Below are 22,476 nucleotides of genomic sequence, written 5' to 3'. Positions count from 1 at the left end.
ACACTGTACGAAAAAAAAATTCACTTATACTATAAGACATTTATCCCGCTTTCATAACGTGCCTTCGTGGTGTAGTGGTTCTGCACACGCTGGGCAGGTATTCCAGAGGTCCGTGGTTCGATTCCCGATTCAAAGGCGGTTGCTATTTTTCATCTTGCCTGCTTCCAAAAAAAAAAAAAAAATCCTAATGTCTCTACAATACCCAGGAAAACATTTTTATTTTCCAGCGCAGGAGAGTGTGTATCGGAAATTCTAAACATATGCTCTTCTTAAATTATTTTGTGATACTGCTGTTAAATTGAATTTTATTGTTTAAGTGCTAAGAACATAATATTTAATAAATTAAAATAACACACAAAACGTTAAAAAAAATACCCTTTTTGCGTAATATAAAATCTGAAAACTTTCAGATTTTTAATTTAAGTTTTCTTTCTAAATTAGTAATTATTCTTTAAGGTTATCAAAACCGGTTAACGTAAGAAATCCACTGTGTATTCGCCAAGATTCAAACCACTGTTTTTCACTTGCTTGATAGACGTACTCATTTATACCCAGGAAAGCGTAAGGGAAGGGAGGGATGCAATATTTCTTAATTTTTTGCCTAAAGAAGGATTGAGAAAGGAAAGACAAGACTTAGTCAACCAAATATAGGTGATCTTAGATGTTTAAGCATTAAGTAGATCCTCTTTTTTGGGTACTGGGTTTGCTTTATTGCTACTATAGCAAAGCGCTTGTAGAGTCATTAAGTTATATTGAAGCAGGAGAGGTGAAAATGTGCAATACCCTTGCCAGGTTTTGAACCTGTACCTTTAGAACACTCCCCGAGTATGTTACCGTTACATCACGAAGATATGTTCGAAGGTAGAAAGTATCATATATACTTTCCCTTTTAAAGGGCCGATTGGTGATTACAGGACTCATTCGCCAAACCCTGGGTTGATGAATTATCGTCCATCATCTTTTAGTTCGGGCGCCATTGTAGAGTCGTTAGCATTTTTTGAAGTAGGAGACATGAAAAATGTGCAGTGTCCTCGCCGAGACTCTAATCCCGGACCTTTCGAGCTTCCAATTACACCAAGAAGGCACTCGGAAACGAGGGAGAAGGTACCTTACACACTCTAGAGATATTTATCTAAGAGGAGAGACGTCTTCATGTAGGATTCTATAAGGGAACATTCTCGTGTTCGCTTTGCATAGGAAAGAACTCGAAAACGAGGAAACTTTCAATAGATTTAAAGCAAAAGTTAGAGCACTATGTCAAGTATGAAAATTTGCTTGGAAGATAAGTAAAAGCTTTCAGATTTATACATTCGATGTCAAGAGAAACACGAGGAATAAACAAAAAGTCTTTTCGAAGCTTGTGGCGCAATATTTAAAACTTACTGTTGTCCAATAAAAATCAAGGGCTGTTTAGTATTACGCATTATTAATTATGACAAGAATCCGCATTTCGCAATCATTTAAGAACTCCCAAAATAAGAATACCAAGCGTTGGATATGAAATTTAATACATAAAAGAGACGGTATTACCTTATTTCATTCATCTCTGAATTACAAATTTGATTGCTGGGTGGGAGAGAATTGCACAGTTGCTGAAGCATTTTAAAGAAAACAGCATCAGTTAAATTCCTTGCATTTTTTTAAAGGCTAATTACGACCATTGCCATCAGTGTGACCTCAATAAATAACCCTCATATGAAAGGAAAATGATCGTGGTAGCATTCTTCGAATTTCACAACATATCCATCTTTGTACCTATGCAAATGTCAAGTCTTATTTTGTGAAATCACTGAAATTGGAATAATTATCTCTAAATCGCGTTTCATTCAGGATGTTTACCAATCCATCAATGCTCGTTGACAATATGTAAGACAAGATTCATTTTCCCGGTTGACTAACGTCGGTTCTCCAAGACGTGGGGGACTATTCAAGGTGCTATGCTGGACAGGCCACTTGCTCAGGCGCAATGATGCGGGTCTTGCGTTCAACGCGTGTCTCTCGTGTCACGCGTGGATGACCACGCAATAAAGGAAAGTTTATGATTTTGAGCATTGTTCAATTACAATGTTAGTTTTGTTTATTTGTTATTTTTTCCCGTTTTCAGCCTTTAGGAACATGTTGGCACGTGTGCATCATTTCCGTTAAGTGTTATAAATAGTCACGAAGAAGTACGCACAGTATTTCTCATCCAACCACCCATAGACTCTTGCCATGAAAGGAAATATTTGCCCGATCTCCTTCAATACAGAAAAGTTTGTCGAACTCTTCAGTAAAAATTCACATCTGGCGGGGTTACTCCGAAAATAGTTTATGGTGTTTTATCAATTCTTTTATGGAGTTTCTAAATAAATATTAATAATTACTCCAAGTAATTCGTTCTTCTCTAGACGAAGTAAAGTTAAGCTTGATAGTCCAAAGGGGCATTGTCGAAATGATATTTAATAAATAAAGGTAACACACAAAACGTTAAAAAAAGTCCCTTTGGACGTAATTTAAAATGTGAAACATTTCAGATTTTTTATTTATTTATATATTTATTTATTTCTATTTTTTCCCTCTGATTTAAGTTATATTGAATGATAATAGAATGCTGTAAATATACAGAGTTATTCTGAATTTTTTCCCGGGGCAGTAAAGGGGAGAAAATCAATTATGGCTTCGCCAGGATTCGAATTCTGAACTTCCCAATCATTAGGTGAAAGTAAATTACACCTTGAAGACATGCGCTAAGAAGGGGAAAAATACCTTATATTCTCCTCCCCCGCTTAAAAAGCGACTGAGAAGCGAAGACTCAGTCTCCAAATGCTGGTGGTGACGAATTATCGTCCACTATATTTTAGGTTGGAAACCACTTATAGACTCATTTTAGAATTTTTTAAATTTAACAAACATGAATAGCCAGCTGCTCTCTCACCGGAACTCGAACTGAGGACCTCCCGACTGCCAGCCGGGCGTGCTTCAAACTACACCACAAAGGTATGCGGAAAGAAATAAAAATAGCTAAACATTTTTTAAGAAGTAATTAAATTTATTTAGATGAATTTATGTGACGTAAAAAAATGGCAGCATTGAGTAAAGGGACAGTGTATTGTAAACATAGACCTACTGTTTTTTGTCTACTCCGTTAGTCAATATTTAATCATAATAAGTGCTCCTTATCTAAAAATAGACGAAAGAAACATGGTGATTTCTTCTCGAATCTCTTTCTACATAAGGCATAAAATAAGCCTTATATAGAAAGAGATTCGAAACCTTATATTTCTATATAAGGTTTTTGACATAAAATAAGTTGCGTATATATCACATTACATTCAGCGTGTAAATATTTTAATTCCTTGAGGATAAAGTGTCACATTTTTAGCATAAAGATTAAATTTTTATTTCAATTTTGTTCAAATAAAATACGGAACATGAAAAAATGAAATCCTCTAACTAATGTTACCGTTATCATATAAATTTGGCCCAGAGAAAAGAATAACTTATGCTTCTTGGATATTTCTAGTTCTGCTGTATATCAGTTTTAATAAAATTTAGTTAAAAAAAATTGTACTTGAAAAGTTAAAAATTTTTAAACGTGGTTTAATAAACTAATGCAAACTGAGTGGTCAAAGAACTCATAAAAGATTTAGTACAAATTTAATATTGTTTAATATGGTAAAAAATGTTAATATATTACAACATTATTTACACAATGTTATTTAGCTTTCAAACATTATTGCTTCACTTCAAACTAAAAATTAACTAAAATATCTTTCTACTTTTTTTTAGGTTTCAGAAATGAAAGGTAATTAAAATTGACAACAATCATGTTACATATATTATTTATTATTTTTTTAGGTTTCAGTGATGCAGTATGAAAGATTATTAAAACTTATATAAGAATCATTTGGCGTTAAAATAACATAAAAATTTCAAAGGTAAATTTAATTGAATGAAATATATTGTAAGTTAGAAATTAATCAGATTAATTAGAAAAGTCTGTAAAAAAATTAATCTCAAACTGGGTCATGTATTTAATCTACTTCGTACTGCAGTTGTTTCGTACGAATATGCCTAGCTTGTATTGCGGTTGCGTTGCTTCATACTGGTAAGCCATTTTTATCATTCGTTTCTCTCCTTTGAACATTATAAAAGTGAATTTCAAGCTTTTTTTCATGCTTTATTCGACTGCCAGCATCAAATTTTAGTAGATGATTTTCTATGAAAGCAAAATGTAATAAAAAAATCTGAAAACTTTTAGATTTTATATTATGCCTAAAGAGGCGTTTTTCCATTTACAAATACATACACGTTTCGAGAACATTTAGGCTAAAAAATATTTAAAAACAGCATATCTTTAGAATTTGCAATAGAAAACCTCGCGCGTTGATGATAAAAATGCTTTTTTCCATACAATGTGTTGTGACTTCTCACTTTGAAATTGTTGGGTTTCTTAATAAAAAATTCGTTAAAGTTAAAAAATGTAAGATAGATAATAAAACAAATTTGAAATTCAAGATTCGGGCTTCTAGGTATCCGTATTTGGGTGCAGGACTACGTTATTCAAAATTTGATGACGCTAGGAATCATTGGTTTTTCACAATGCGAGAAACATACATACATTTGTGCAGATTCTTCGTTATTTAATTTCTGTAAATATAATACAGGGCGATAAAATTTGGTGGCAACAGTTTGAAAAGTGATACAATCGTTTATGGAGATTCGACGCAAAATGCCGTTTCGAGACGAATAGCCCTTCTGGGCTAACGCTTCTTTGAGCTGATTGTTAATAATCTTTATATGTCAGGCTTTGCGTTTGAAAGATTATGTTTACTGCTATCAACTTAATGGAAGGTTCGGTAAATCATATTTTGGAAAACGCTTCTTTAAACGTTATGTACAAATTCAACAAAATCAATTTAGATGAAATTATGATGCTTATTTTATTACATAACTCACAATTTAAGTACTTTGAGTAGCTAAAACTAATTGCACTGTTGGTTTTCTTGCATGGCTTTGACCATAGTATGTATCTGTATGAAGAAAAGATAACTCCTGTTTTGCAAAGAAACAAAACAAAAATTCATACTGCTTTTCCTCGAGAGATCTGAGGTATTTAAGTACTTGACATAATAAAGCATATAATGCTATAGGAAAAAAACAGTCAAAAGTAATTTCTGATGGCACTGTATAATTAATGCGCAATGTATGCTGCAGCGTGCACTTATGCCAACATCTGTTTTTCAGATAACTATGTTATACCTGATAAAAATTAGTTTAATTTGGGTGCAACATAAATATGAATAACCTTGTAAAAGGAAGTTCTCTGAGAGAAATAATTTTCATGTACTTCGCCATATCATTTTCTAAATGTATTAGATACTTGGAAATTATTGATCATACTAAATTCGGATTATAAAATCTCATATCTGCATATATAATTCCCACGCACATGTTTGCATAAAAACTTTCACATTTACAAAAAAAGAAGATTCTTCCCTGATAAATATTTCTTTTTTAATTTGCTTTCTGTCAGTGAATTATAATATATTCTTTTTGTGTTTAATGTGTGAAAATGCTCTCATTTGTCACAGATTAAGATTTTACTCTTATGAGATAGTAGAATTTGTTGTCAGTTTCATTACATGAAACTGGATAGTAAAAATTATAACAGGAATTAATCGGTAGGTGGAATGTAACATAGAATTCTATGAAAAAAAAAAATGTGTTTGTCATCGATAGAAACGGATGGAAGGAAGTGACCCCCCCTTTCTTACTCTTAATTACTCTGCTGTTCCAAAGTAAGAATATCACATTTTCTGTAATATGAATTTGTTTATAGCGATGTATCAAAAGCCGATATTTAGGCATTTTATAGAATGCCTGTCATTCTTGGGCAAATTATGAAAAAAGAGAATTGTTATATATTTTCCTTAAGTATTGTATATTATACCTAGGCATTTTACAGAAGGACAAATGCTACTCAAAGTATGCAATATGATTATAATAACACTATTATTTAAAAGATGTAGATGCCTCAAACATACAGATATTATTTTGAAAAAATAGTGAAAGACTGCCATGAAAAACTTTTATTTAAAATATGTAAAGAAAAATGAAAGGTATACAAAACAAAATTAATTTACCCTTCTTATGAAAGAAAACAATGTATGAAATGTGTCTCCCAACCTGGATAGTGGTTAGCGACGCTGATTGCCGCACCGAAAGACAAGGGTTAGAGTCCCTGTGAAGGCACGGATGTTTGTAAATGTATAGAGTCTGTGCGGCATGGGAGAACTCTACATATGCGGCGAGCCAAAAGTCCTCTTGAGAGGTTTGTGGTAGGGAAAGAGAGGTGGGAGACCATCGCACCTGTTCCCCCGGGGTTCTTACCATCATAATTGGGGGCGGAAGTGAGAAAAGTCGTACTGTCACCTATATGGTGCTCAAGACTGTTGCCAACGACAGGCGCAATCTTTCATCCTTTGCCACGAAGGTTTGTTCAGATGTTACTGTCAGACAAGTGAGATAAGTCACAACACAATATGTATGAAATGCATCGAATTACGGAATGAATGTATTAAATATAAGGATTATGCACGAATGCAGTAAATTCATTTTTCCGGTTGTTATTTGTCATTCTAAATAATGCCTAGAGATGTGTGAAATGTTAATCGTTTCATACATTGCCGATCAGTTTTTGGAATTCTATAAAATGCCTAAGACTTTTTGCCGGCTTTCATACGTTGCCTATTTCATATGTACATTTTTTGAACTCTGTCGGAAACATGAGCTTTTAATATAAACATATTATCTGTTTTTTTTTTAATAAAAACTTTTGATTTTACTGCCGAGTGTGATATTCAGTTTTTTTACAGTAGCATTCTGATGAAGTTTCATTTGCCTGTAGTGTTCTAGAACGGCGTGACCTTTAAGTGGCACCGCAGCGACTAGTTTCTCCTCAGCTTTCACTGTCAGCCGAAGAAATAAAGATTATATCAGATTTTTGTGAGTTTCGTGTATTCGTAACACGTGCGTTGTTATTGCGATTCAGCTTACTTCGGAATTTCTTCACAAAGTTGATTATTCCGATAAAATAATCTACACATTTTTTATATCATACTGAATTAAACTTACGTCTTGAGCCTTGTTCAGATGCGAAATGCTTTTACCTTTAAGGTTAATGTAAGATCAAGGTTAATGTAAGATCAAGGTTAATGTAAGATCAAGGTTAATGTAAGATCAAGGTTAATGTAAAATGATATCGCTGTGCATTGATATCATTTTGTTAATCTATCAGGCAGCCATACTAAAATTGTATTTAATGTACTCTCACAAAATTATGAGTTACAAAATATTATTTTTTTATATTAAACTATTATTTAAAAGATGTGCAGAGCACAAAGCTTTAAAATATTGTAGTTTAAACAAAAGCAATGAAAGATATCTTACATTAGAAAAGGCGAAGAAAAAAAAAGTATGAGCGGCGGAGTTGCACTCATGTTTATTAATGTTTAATAATCATTTTACCCGAAACATCGCGATGCACCGCATGATGTTTTTGATTAATTTCATGAGTTGATTATTTCGTTTACTTTGCTGCTCATTGTTGCGCAAAGCTTGAGTTACCTTTTAAAATAAAACAAAATAATTGATCCACCTTTCCCTTGAACTTTATTTCATATTATTTATAGTTTAATTTCGGTTAATATTATCGCAGAGTCTAAAAATGTATAGATAATTTTAAAGGTGGGTTTATTCTGTATTATATATTTTTTAATTCTCATTACCACGCAGTTTACACCGTCATGCATTCACTTATTCGATTTGTTAGAGAATAGGGGGCTTGCTAGTATTGAAGATTGGATCAACTTCCAAAGCTATTCAAGACGCAATAAATAATCTTGTAACTAAGTAAAGGGTAAAGAAACTAAATATACGCAAATGTAGGAAAGCGACATGGATAATTATCTTATTTCTGCTTAAATGAAGATAAGCGTCAAAATAAAATAGTCACATTAGTATTAAAAATTGAATCATATTCCAAAGCTATTCAAGACATGCATCATCTTGTAATTAAGTAATAGGCAGGAAACTAACATAAACAAGTGCAGAAAGCCGACGTGGATAATTATCTTATTTCTACTCAGATGAGGTCAAGCGTCAAAATAAAACAGTAATATTAGTATTAAAGATTGAATCAACTTTCAGAGCTTTTCAAGACACAATAAATAATCCTGTAACCAAATAAAGGGTAAGTAACGCAATATATAATCTTGTAACCAAGTAAAGGGTAAAGAAACTAATAATACGCAAATGTAGGAAGGCGACATGGAGAATTATTTTATTTCTACTCAGATGAATACAAGCTTCAAAATAAAACAGTAATAAGGAAATAAATATTAACAAAGAAAACAAACAGCGTTTGTCTTTTTCTTCATTCTGAAACTGATTTTTAAAAACTTCGTCGTTAATCTCAGATTTAACAAAATTGCGTTTTAATGTTAGGTTCTTCCAAAAAGTCCTCGAACATGGAAGCTTACTTTTCTGGCACAGAAATAATATAAATGTGAGCAGTAATAAAAAGTTTATGACAGTGTTAATGGTCTCATAATAACGGCCTTTGAAACATTTTATGAGGAATGTGAAAGTATTTCAATTAGGCGTTTAATGTAAATATTGTGTTGCAAAGACTCTAAAGTTTTAGTTACTGAAACTTAGAGTTCACATAACTTTCATTTTCATTAAAAACGAACATGAAAAACGCCCTAGAAAATCTGTAAATGGAGCTAATTAAACCACAATGGGATATAAATCTTATTTAAAGATTCTAACGTATAGATTTTAATAATTTTCATTTGCACTTCCAATAAAATAAATTAACTCAGCTCTGAAATTTTACACTAAGAGTAATGTGTGTTTAGGAAAACATTGATGTGCAAACAGCTTTTTTTCGCAGTTGAAAATTAGTAGTAAGAAAAGCATGCGATCGACCGATGAGCATCTACAAACCCCGATAAACATAATTTCTATGAATTTCTCTTTAAGGCTATGAACACTTCGCATAAGAATCGCAATGTCATCAAGTATCAAGTTTTAGTAAGGAATAAAAAAGTCTGTAATTTTTGACATATAAACTGTGTATTTTTATTTATGAGTCGAAGAAAAATTTGATGAATAAGAGAAAGGGACTAAATAGTTGTTATTAATTCTTTATTCGTATCATTAATTATATTAGGTTTCGATCCACCTGGTACATTTTCTCTGAAAGTTTTCATGATTTATTTACTTTTACTTTAAATTAAAGCAAGTTATTTAACGATTAATTAAACATGTTAGAAGTATTTGAAAGACATGTGAATCTAAGAATGTAATACTTAGCTGTCGATACATTTGCATTACCAAGTGTAGCCAACAAAAGCGGCATACAAGTACGAAACTTTAGTTTTCAGAGAGAAAATAAGCATAAATTATTAATTTTTTTTTCCTTTGGAATTATTATTTTCTCAAAAGGGCTATTAGTTTCAAAACACAGTTTTGAGTTGTTTCACTTTCCATTAGAGTCTTGTTGTCATTCGAAAAAATGTAAGTTATTATTCTTCCGTACTTAAACCGTATGTTATTAATAAACAAACTAAATTATTTATAAAAGCAATATTTGCAAATCTTTAAGAATATTACATGTTTACTTTTTAATCTATTGATTTAAATAAAAATGAATTTAATTCATGATATAGTTAATTAAAAGTATTAAATATTTTTAAACAATTGCATTACATATTTTCTCACTTTTTAAATATACGGAGGGTATGTAACATTCACTGTTAGTGTAAATGCATATTTAACTAATATCCTGTACAAGGTTTCGCTATTCCTTCTGGGCCATCTTTGTCACTTTTGGATGACTGTTAAAATCGGAATCCTTCCAGAGTTTTTATGTATGTTTTTATAAATATTTTAATGAAAGAAATTTAAAATTTACTAAAAATTATTTTTGTTAATAAATTTTTGATTTTATTTCTTTCAAAAGAAAAAAAAAAGAAAGCAATTCTATCCCGTCATATCGTTTATACGTCTCCTATGCAATCCGAATTTGAAATCACTGATCTAATCGTAGAATCAATCTAACGGAAGACTGTGATGCTCAAACTCCGTGTAATGAAATTCTAAACTTTGAAAGAATAAATAAAGAAGTATCCAAGTGAGCGAAGTTCAAGAAAAAGACCCCTTCAAGGCTAAACCGAAAACCATGCGTACAATAATTACTGATGTGCGAAAACTTTAAATCTCATCCAAACAAACCGTCACAGTTTCAGATATCGGAGTTTCAACCCCCCCTCCCCCGATGCAGCAATGCAACAATCGCTCAAACTCCAATTCGGTAACGAAAGACCGAAACACTAAACGAGTAAAAGTAATTAATAAACCATTTGGGATAGGCGACACGTTTTTGTTGGCGAACGTGTTCTCCGGTATCGTTAAAGGTGTCGAAATCGATAAAACAGACGGCCCCGCCATTGTAGAACGGCAATTTTTTAATGAGCGAGATATAGAATTTTCCCCTTTTAACTAAAACAAATGAGATAGCATCGCAGAGAACAATCATTCACTGGCTCTCTGGATGTGAGACAGCTGATTAATGCCCCACACACTGTTTTATAATAAAAGACTCACTAATTATTCTCTTCAAAATCGCAATTCGTGAAGCGATTGAGCCGTTTGTTATAAAGACGAGCGAAAAATAATTTTTAATCTTCATCAAGGAACTTCTATATAAACAATGAGTGTGGCAACACTGCTACTTTTTGAGGTAGAACATTTTATTAACAGCGTGGTCTTTTTTGGACATTTGCATTACGTTACTTTACCAACCGCTATCTTGGCAAGTATTGTCACTGAGCGAAACGTTACGGTCTTGATTTATTTACCACGCGACTTCAGGCTTAAACCAGTTATCACAATATTGCCATTTGATATCAGATGTTTGCTGTTGTCCTTGTTACCACTCTCACTTGTCTGACAAAGGTCAGCGCAAGTCCACGATGGAGTGAAGTACGCTTATCCTTGGCAAGAACCTTGAGCACCATACAAATGACAGGCCCGACTTTAGCTCCTTCCGCCCCCAATTCCTCGAGGAGTGGGATCCGAGGGTCTCCTAATCCTCTACCTCTACCATTAAACTCTCGAGAGAATTTTCTGTTCGCCGAATATTTAGGGTGCCCCCATGCCGCACAGACACCATACATTTATAAATATCCATGCCTTTTCCGGCATTCGAATCCCGGATTTTCGGTACGGCAGTCAGCATTGCCAACCATATTCCAAATTGGCGGCATGATATGTTCATCTTAACAACTGCAACATTTATTTTATTTTAAAAATACATATAACTAATATTACTTAAAACAATTGCAGCGATTTTATATTAAAAAAAGCGAAAAGAAAAGCATGTGTGGCATCGCACACGACTGATAAACGTTTCTTAATGTTCAACTATGTTTTTACTTGACATATTATGTACAATAAAGTTTTTGATTAATTTCATGTTGATTTATTTTGCTAACTTTACTGCTTATTATTGAGAAACTTTTGAGATATGCTGTAAAATAAAGCAATAAATTAATTGATCCACCTTCGTTTAATCTTTGTTTAATGTTATTTATTTATCATTTAATTTCCTTTAGTCTTATCCCGAAGTCTCAAAATATCTACACAACTTTAAAGTTGGATTTATTCTCTGCTTTTCAGTTCACCTATTTTTGTAATTATGCATTCCATACCTTAGAAAGTTTCACGTGTTACGCGAGTCAAAATAAAAATCGAAAAGAACATTTAAACAGTTAAATAGTGCTTATTAACTAAAAATATAAAGATTTATTTAGAAAACAGATATAGATTAATTTTATAGTAATTAATTATATTAATCGATATATTTAATTTAATTTTTAATACAATTAATTGATCTTAATTATATTAATGAATGCAATTAATTTAACATGTCAAAGCTAATAGTTTACAATTCTTTGCAAAACTAAAGAGTATTCTAATGGAAAATGAATGAAATTTAAATAACAATGTCAAAAGCTATACATTGGAGCATCTCTTTTTTAAAAAAAAAACTATATTTTTTAAAGAAAAAATATTTCCCAGAAAAAAAATCTTAGAATGCCTGGATAAAAAAAGAACACGGTATTTTACTGAAAAATCATTGTCAATGTATCTGAAAAATCTTTGTCAACAAAATCAAAACGCAGAAAGAAATTAAACGAAGAATATAAAATACAACTGCAGATAACATCAGTAGAGCTAGACTTAAGAGTCGGTGAGGGGAAAAATGCAAGTGTGACTCTGTCACTAACTGTTATGCAAACATAGGTGACACCTGAAGCATAATTACATATGTTATCATAAAAAATATATTGTTTTCATGATGCATTCTTTTAATAAAAATACGATAGTTTCCTTTAATTATCTTTACATAAAGCACTTATAACATATTAATCTATTTTAAATAATATTTTAAGATATATTTTTTTTAATGGTAGTTTGGGATTCCCCCAAAAAGTCTTAGTTCTAAGGGCTCCTTGAGTCAACAAAGTTTGAAGACCACTTCATTAGAGTTTTGCAGGCTTATTCAGATTGTTCCAAAATATGTTTTTAACATATTTCGTATCACGTAACAGCTGTAGATTCTGCTTCTTTTGTTTTACTATAAAGATTACTTTCGTTAAATGATTATAGAAAAATTTAAATACTTACTTATATAGTAATGAAAGCAAAAATCGGAATAGGCAAAATAATATAATTTGATAAATTAGTTAAATTCTTAAATGTATAAGGTATTTCTTTAGCTTTCCTAGCGCGCCTTCGCGGTGCACGCTGGGCCGGTATTCCAGAGGTCCGTGGTTCGATTCTCGGCGAAGACGTTGTTAATTTTTCATCTCCGGCTTTTCCAAAAATCCTAGTGTCTCTACAGTGGCGCCCGAACTGAAAGGGTGTTGGATAATGATTCTCCTCACCCAGGATTTTGCGATAGGGTCCCCTAAAAACCCCCAGTCGCCCTTTAAAAGGGGGAGTATATAAGGTATTTCTCCCGCCTTCCTAGCTGCCTTCGTGGTTTAGTGGTCAGCACACTGAGCCTGTATTTCAGAGGTCCGTGGTTCGATTCCAGGCGAAGGTGACAGCTAATTTTTCATCTCGTCTGCTTCTCCCCCCCCCAAAAAAAAACAAATACCTAATGTCTCTACATATGTAACGGATAAAATGAACAAGCAATACCGAAATCTTAAGTACCGAGAGGCAGCAATAGAATGAATTTGAAACTAAAATAAAATTGCGCGAATTTTATAAATCACGATGAAAGTTAATTTTTATTATCATTACCGCTAAAATGTCATGCATGTATACTTGTTTTTCAAGCAGTGAAGTGTTTAAAAGCAAAACTGAGTTTGTGGGACTGCAAGATACGAATTTCACGAAGAAACGATTTAAGCTATTCAGAGCAAAAACTAAGTTGCAAAAAATATCAAATTTGACACATAGAAATAATTAACGTGCATAAATTATCAGATAAGTATTTTCTTACTGATATTTTTTATGTTCTTTGTATAAGATCTTGCATTAATGTTTTGGTAATTTAGTAAAAAAACTGGCCAATAAAATTAACCTTTTTTTAAAGTTGTAAGGAGATGGCACTAGAATTTTTTTCTGAACGCTACTAACAGCCTGATAAACCTCATGATTAGTGAGTTTATATACTTTACATGACGTCTGCAGATTTTGTTACATGATTTTATGGATCGGCGTTTTAGCTGAAATTAAAATTCGTGCGAATTTGATAATTGTGATCATATGAACATATTTAATAAATGTTTCAGTTTATTTCAGTAAAAAAAGCAAAACATTTAATTTATAGTAATTTATTTTTTATTTTATATCGTAAGTATGAAACATTTAGGGAAATTAGTGTGATCTAGTAGTAAAGACACTTAATTTTTGCTACTAAAATTCAGAAAAATCGTAGTTCTCTTTAGTCATAGTCCGAATCTCTAGCTTCGTGATCATACAAACTATATGTGATTATGATTATATATAATGATTATAAATTTTTAAAAACAAAATTAACATACGTTCAAAATAGAATAAAGCATAACAAATTTTAGGCATTATTTCGTTTCTTTCACAGAAATGTTTGACGTTAAATAAAATTTTGAAATTTTTCTGAAGTTATTCAATCAATTTAAAATTGAATTTTAACATTTAAGAAATCGTATTTTGTCAAATAAATATCGAATTAAGAGTATTTTTGAATTTTGCAAATAATATTAGTATTCCAAAAAATTTTCAAACTGTCTATTAAAATAAAAATTATTAAAGAATAGATAAATAAATAGAGAGTAAAGGTATTACAATGCATCGGTGATTTAATTTTACATTTCAAATCTGAATATAGGAGAAAATATAAGACTATAATGGCAATTCATTGGAATTTTAAAATTAAACTAAGATAAATAACATGAAGGAATATAATTAATCAAATACGTGATGAAGAATGCTCGCTGAAAAGATATATACACGGCACAGGGTATTTTCATGGTGTTCTGACACCAGTGAAAAATGCATACCTAATTTAGAGATGTTGTTTAGCGATTCAAACTAGTTTCTTTTCAAATTAAAAAAACGTTTTTTGTCATTTTGGGGAATCAAAGGATTAACAAATTCATTTGAATTTAAATTATTCAAACTAGTTCTTTAATCTCTACTTTTGAATTTTTTCGTAGGGCGAAGGAAAAGAGAGCGTTTAGCGAAGCTTTAGAAAACATTAACATATAGCCTGTTCGAACTTACAGTATTTTCCGATCTCCAGAGTAATTTGATCAGATTTTATTATGACGTTTTATTTCTCCTTAAATAAAGAAAATTAGGATGCATTTAAAAATATTCGTGATCTTTATCGAATCTGCAAATTAATCAAGCATATCAAAAAGTCAGATTTCTTGAATCTTTTATTAGAAAAGACGAAGATGAAAAATGTGTGGCGTGAACGCAGTTAGCTGAACAATGTTTAAGTCTATAGAATGTTAAGCGTTGCCATAATGTTTTGAAATATTTGCTATAATACTTATATTTGGGATGTAAATTGATGAAAATATCTGGATGATGAAAATATACTGTTTTGTTCCGGATATCTTCACCTGTAAAACTTGTTAAGTTGTATAAAAGATTTAAAACTTTTGGCTAAATTTTTGCTCTTTTGGCATGTTTATTCACAAAGTTTATAGGAACCGTTAACTCACAAACATTTGAAACACTGGAACACTGGAAAATATCAAAATGTTTAATTTAATTATTCTCTCTTATGTTTCTCGCATTGTGATAAAGTAACGGTACTTAAAGCCATCCAATTTTGAATAATGTACGTTTCTACCCGAATATGGGCATATGGAAACCCAAATTTTTAATTTGTTCTATTAGCTATTTCATAAAACTTTAACGAATTTTTGATTAACAAACTCAACGATTTCAAAACGAGCAATGGCAACACTGTACGAAAAAAAAATTATCTCTAACGCGCGAGACTGTGTATCGGAAATTCTAAAGTTACGCTCATTTTAAAATTACTTTGCGATATTGCTGTTGAACTGAATTTTATAGTTTAAGGTCGAAAAACATGATATTTAATAAATAAAGGTAACGCACAAAATGTTAAAAAAAACGCCCCTTTGGGCTTAATGTAAAATCTAAAAGTTTTCAGATTTTTTTTTTGGCTTGGTTTGGTTTATTTAATTACGGCAAAGCACACTAGGGCTATCTGCCTAAGGGGAGGGATGCCTTCGTGGAGGACTTTCTAAGGGAAACTGGCTCATATACACGTTACACATGGGCAAAACCACGAAAACGCCCATGCAGCCAGCCCGTTCGCGGGATTCGAACCTCGGACCGAACTACCACTGTTCAGCGACTTTACCACTCGACCGCTGGTGAGCCCACAGATTTTCTGTTCCCAGTCATTTTTTTTCTTTGTTATTGTACTTTTGTTTATTTATTTTGTTAGTGCTATTACTTAATTTGTGGAAGCCTCGTGACATACTTTGTGGCAAGCGAGAAGATAGAAAATTAATTTGTTGGATACAATCGTTGTAACTGCTATCGTTATCGTTAAAGATTACAGATTCTAAACCTATGATATGATTATGATACTCATATTTTTTCACTAAGAAAAATGATAAAAAAAAGCTTATTTCTCATATCTCATAATTTCTCACAGCTTTTATATAAATGGAGTTACTGAAGTTTTTGGTTTCATTTAAGTACTGAGTATTATTCTGTTTATCAAGCTACTGTCGTTACGTCCATTTTGTGAAAATTTATATTATAAAAGCCTGAAATTATCATTAAATGAAAATTCTTAAGCATGCGAATCGTCCAAGTTCAACCTTTATCGCCACTGCTATATTACGTTTCTAGGCTTTTCGTTAAGGCAAACTAAAAAGTGAGCTTAAAAATAAATGTCGTCTTAAATAAATAAATAAAATACATAACGATTTTTCATTAATTGTGTCATATTTGGCATTAGCACCTCGAAATGTCACTACAAACGTTCATAAATATTATAGAATTGCAAGTTAAGTATATTTTTAACTATACCAATTTGATATATTTTCGAAAAATAAAATAAAATTTGAAATTATTAATTAAGTGTTTTTGCCATTACTCTAACATTTCCACTCGTTTAATCCAACATTTCGAGCAAATTAAGTCATTCAATGAAATACAAATTTTGCGTGAACTATGTTAAAAATAAATTAGCCGATCGTTTTTAAGTCGAGACTCGAGTCTCCACTTAAAAATCCAATCGGCTATCATTGATATAAACTAAATCATGGCATTAGCTTAAGATACATTTTCATGAAGTGATATCATTAAAAACATATTCCTTATTATATATATATGTGTGTGTGTGTGTGTTATTATGGCAAAGCATCGAGGGCTATCTGCCTAAAGGGAGGGATGCCTTTCGTGGAGGACTTTCTAAGGGAAACTGGCTCATATACACGTTACACATGGGGAAAACCACGAAAACGCCCATGCAGCCAGCCCGTTCGCGGGATTCGAACCTCGGACCGAACTACCAGTGTTCAGCGACTTTACCGCTCGGCCGCTGGTATTCCTTATTAAATTTATAATAGAACTAATGTTACCGTGTGTCTCCCGCAAATCTCACCGCTGCATTAAATTTCTACGCCGAGGGTACGAAAAGTGAATACACCAGCTTTAAGACTAATCAGTTTTAAAAATTACTGTAGATAGACAGAAAATTTAAGGAAATCAAAATAAGATAATTTCACTTTTTGAAAAAATTTAACCCATTTATTACCCTTTATTTAACAATAAAAAATATATATAAAGTATATGTATATTGATTTTAAATAATTTTTTTTTTTTTTTTTTTTTTTTTTTTTTTTTAGCTTAATAGGCAATCTGGTATGATAAACTGAAGGGAAAATGTAGCCAATATTTTTTGCCTTTCATTTCTATGATTAGTTACAATTCCAGTTATTAGAGACACGTTTTAAAACTAACACCCAGTCTTAAAGAATCATAATGAAATCTGCAAAATTTGCAATCATATTTTACTTTTTTTTTTATTTCTTACGTGCTCCACCCTTAGGCACTATAGTACGAAAGGGAGGGATGCTCCGTGGAGGTCTTTTGTGGGAAAACTGGCTTGTATCCACGTTACACATGAGGAAAACCACAGAAACGCCCCTGCACCGAACTACCAATGTTCAGCGGCTTTTACCGCTCGGCCGATGATGGGTCTCATATTTTAATTTATATACTAAAAAAATATGATTAACTCGTGATGCAAAATTTACTATGCTTTTAATAAAAATGAAAGTTTCTATAATTTTCATTATAAATATAGAGTAATAAAAGTAATTTCGATAATAATGCGTAAAAACAGTTTCTATAATAAATATAAATTAGTTCCTGGACTAAATATATAAAATAATAAATAGTTTCTAAGTTAATTAAATAAAATAATAAATAGTTTCTACAAATAATGATACTACTTTCCCAAAATAAAAAAATAAATAATAAATAAATAAATAATATAAATAATTTCTATAATTATTTTTATGTTTTAATTTTTTCCCATTAAAACCAACAAATATATAGATTCCCGATTTCAAAGATCAAATAGCTACCCAATCCCTTAAAAAAAAAAAAAAAAAAAAAAAAAAAAATGCGATAAAACTCTTCGCATGAGAAGATTAAGAAGGAGATTTCATACCTTTAAAATAATTATAATAATAATAATAGGAATGAAATCAAAACATACTAACAATAAATAAGTTAAAAAATTATCAGGAACAAAATTTCATCCACTTTCCCTTTGTCAACTTAAATTAATTATTTACACAAATTTTCTTTGGTTCATGAGCCGTTTGTTTACCTTCAGATAACAAACATTGATCAGGTTGTACAGTTCTGATATTTTTTAAAGTCTCCCGAAATTTGACCGCAATTAGGTCACAAACGAAGGCTTGGATAACAGAGCGGTTTTTTATTTCCTTTTAATTACTTAACTGAAGTATAAATTCATTGTAACAATATTAGTTTAAAAAGAACGCCGAGCACCTATAATTTATTACTATATGTTCCTGAATTAACCGTTGACGTAATTTAATACCCTCTTTTCCCTCTCCCGTAGTGGGTCGGGAATCGTCGGGGGCCGAATATAAGGATGCATCATGAAAAACATCGGTCGTGATCGAATTGTTCGTCTTTTTCTTCTTCTCATTGCTCATGATGTTCCTTTAAGTGTCATGTAAACGCATTTTAAACGATTATTGATAAATATTTGCAATTATGGCATCAGTATAATCTTTTAATTTGAACTGAAAAAGTCGAGTAAAATTAGATTCTCTTCAATACATTATAAAAAACTATAAATAATAATAGCTACAATGCTTTGAAATTTACAGCCATGTTTATAATACTGAAGTAATTATTATTTAAATTCAACAGCATTCTTTTTATTTTTAATAACCGTTCTTACGAATGTTCCGATAATAAGGTTTCAGTTGGCAATAAATAGCTAATCAGTATTGTTACATGAAGCAGTCAATGAAAAATGATTAAGAAAATAATATTAAGCACTAAGAATAATTATTGTGTTTATTTTGATTCAGATTATTTTATCGTGACATATAGCGGAGACCTATCGTGTAAAAAGTTAACTCTAATCTTATTATGCTTTTTGCAAAGAAAAGAATTTATAACAATCTGATTTTCACAGTTAAAATAATAAAAAGTATTTTCCTTCAAGATTCTAACTTTCTCATTTTTAAATTTAAATAATGTCAATTAATTTTTCATACTCATATATATTTAGAAATATTAATACCCATTTATGTGCCATTTTAACAAAATAACCTGCATTTTTGTTCAATATAATTATACATATTTGTAATTATACATATGTATTTTTCAGATGATAAACATTGTTTTAAATTCTTTAGCTAGTTAAAAGATCCTCTTCAAAAACATTTACGCGCCAGTACACAAAATACTGAGCAAAAAGAATAACTTATTAGTTTCACTTACATAATAAACATGGACCAAAAACATCATTCAGAACTGTTTATGTTCATTTCTGAAACTCAATCATATCGAATAACTAAAATAACTTATTTGGAAAAATACTTAATTTCCTGTTCATATTATTTATATTTGATATTATATGAACCATGCAAATTAAAATTCAGTCCAAACAAGTTTTGTGTTATTGTTTTACATAAAAATCTTTCTTAAAGTTCTGATCGTAGCTGAGTTTTGGATGCATATATGCACAAATATGAACCATGCATATGTAGGAATATTAAAACATATAAATTAAAATTATCGTTTGCCAATAAACTGCAATACTGTTTAATTTTTAAACAATGCCTTTTTTTAAATTGGGAACAATGAAGGCTAAAATTTCAATGTAAACAATCAACTTATCAAGATGTAACAATCAATAGTGTTTTAACTTTTTATCAGAAAAGTTAACGTATTTGTGCTACTTTTAAATGTATATGTATTCTCTTAAAGTGTTTGTTCCACCGTATTAGACATCAAACCTACATATGCAATATACGAAATGAAATAAACTAAAATGAGAATGAAATTCTGGGAAAAAAGTACGTTTAGGACATTAAAAAAGTTTTTTAAAAATGAATCTAGTTATTAGCACGCATGTAATTTTAAAAACATTAGAATTTAAGATCAAAGCAAAATCTACAGAACTATAAAAAACAGTTATAATTAAAGTACACCCAAACCTGCAGGGAGGAAAAAAAGAATGTTAATTAATTTAAAATTGATTTTTTCTCACTTTATACACTTTTTAAAGCAAATAGAACGATGTTACGAAATATATACAACACTTGCTTTTATACATTTTAATTATTAATACATATTAATATACGTAAGGTTTTAATTTAAACATTCATAAATTTAGATTTTTCTATTCTTTTTTTCAACCAGAAAAACATTTCGTAATTGATTCAGATATCATCGTGTGAAGCGAAATTGCAAATATGCAATTTAAAGGGCAACACAGTAAAAAACAATTATTAAGTACTAGAAACTTATCCCTCTGAATCAAAAAATAAATAAATAAATAAAATAAAAATAAAAAAGAGGTATCTTTTGTTCTTTTGATTCAGAATTATCACTCACTGGGGAAGAGAGAGGCGGAAAGTAAGCAATAAAATGGAAGACAGAATAAAAATAACAATTTTATAGCTTACTTTTCGTCATCCCGGATGTACCAAAATTCTGTTTTATTGTTTTCTTGATAACAGAAAATCATATGAACAGAAATTCCAAACTGCATATTATTTATAAATATACTACACATTTTTTAATTTACAAGTATTATCACATATAATTTTGTTTATCAGTTATTAAAAGGAATATGTAGTCAGGTTGAAATGTGAATACATAATTAAATTACATACTACATCCTGTTTAGTGATAGTTAATTCTAACACTGTGATATTACACACTTTATTTTGGTAACTTTAGTAATTTTAAACACATGAAAATGACAAGCATAATTTTAATTTAGTTTTCTTTCCTATATTTTTTACTAGTAAAATTTTTATAACATATTTACGCTCAGCTAAATAATTCAGATTGTAAAAAAGTTGAATTTTAAATTTATAATTTGGAATTAAAATCATAAATTTTTATGAATTTTTATCTGTTGCTTATTTTTATAAAACTTTTAGCAGAAATATGGCGCAAACGAAATTAAATTTAAAAATTTATTCACAAGCCATAAGCTTATCCATAAATATTGACTGAAGAACATTTATCATAATTAAACTGAATATTCTCTTTGCAATAAACTGTGATCAAATGCATAAAGACAGTCAGATTTACTTTAGTTTATTTTTTATTTCTTTAATTGTTCGCAAAGATTTTCTTCAACTAATTTAATTTGAAAATAGTTATTTTAAAATTGTGATATCCATTGTTCCTATTTATATTTGGCATATTATGTTTTATATTTGATTATTTCTGCTTATTTACCACTTTATTGTTAGTTATTGATGTTAATTATTAAAATCTTGGTACATTCTTCTTCAAAAACAGATATTAATCACCTTTTCAATGAAATAATCTCATAAAAGTTATGTAAAATTAGACTTTGAATAATAGGCTACCTTAAAAAACAATACATGCATCACCTAGGGAAAGCATAAATAATTATTGAAACTGGGAATTCAAAGGAATTCGTTAATTAATGAAAATATGGGTTGACGTAAACTTAACATAAACTAGACTTTTTTAATGAACAAACATAGTTGAATCATTTAAATAAAATCGCGAAACAGAATGTAATTTTTACATCATCCCCTTACATTCACGTGGTCTGGAATCACGTAACAATATTTTTTTTGTTCCCTTTCCGAAACAAAACAGAAAGCAATTTCTTATATCCATGAAAAAAATATGAAAAAAGAAATTTCGCATAGAATATATCTCGTAATAGTAATCAAAAACCCGAAAGATAAAATTGAGAAGTTGTAGTAAACAATAACTAATATATGTTTAATACTGAAAATTATAAAAAATGGAATATAAACTTACCGTTAATTAATCTTTTTCTAGGCTGCGGATTTTCTTGCTTCCTACGAGACATGGCATCGAACTGAAGTCATTTGTTTTGGTGGTTAAAAAAATAAAACAGAACGACACAAATTATAAAAAAAAGTAGTCCCCCGATCTTCTGAGTCCAGTTGCGCCGACGTCTTTACATTTTTCTCCGCTATTGTAGGATAGCTCTTGTTCAAAACATCATGGCCGCTCGCAAAGCATGCTGGGTAGGATGCCGGCTCAGCGGCTAACAGTCACAGCGAAGCGTCAGAGCTCCGATATTTTCCGGATTTTTCACCAAGTTTCGTCCACATAATGAGTTTTTTAACAGCATTTCGA

At 30.6% G+C, this 22,476-nt stretch overlaps 1 protein-coding gene across 2 annotated transcripts in view; it reads right to left on the bottom strand.

Moving 5' to 3' along the window:
• The window catches only part of LOC118203969 (BCL11 transcription factor A-like), a 333,290-nt gene extending 310,989 nt beyond the window's left edge, over positions 1–22,301 (bottom strand). For both annotated transcript variants that reach the window (XM_085806753.1, XM_085806754.1), the window contains exon 1: positions 22,132–22,301. In XM_085806753.1, the coding sequence (XP_085662879.1) occupies positions 22,132–22,183 (52 nt within the window). In that variant the 5' untranslated portion in view covers positions 22,184–22,301. The remainder of the gene's footprint in view (positions 1–22,131) is intronic.
• Between the last annotated feature and the right edge of the window lie 175 nt (positions 22,302–22,476).

This window comes from Stegodyphus dumicola, chromosome 12 (genome assembly GCF_044657685.1).
Source record: "Stegodyphus dumicola isolate Sdum_Otavi_A_Nest chromosome 12, ASM4465768v1".
NCBI classification, from domain to species: Eukaryota; Metazoa; Arthropoda; class Arachnida; order Araneae; family Eresidae; genus Stegodyphus; species Stegodyphus dumicola.
The sequence above is the reverse complement of the archived record's forward strand: the minus strand, read 5'-3'. Positions and strand labels throughout refer to the sequence as shown.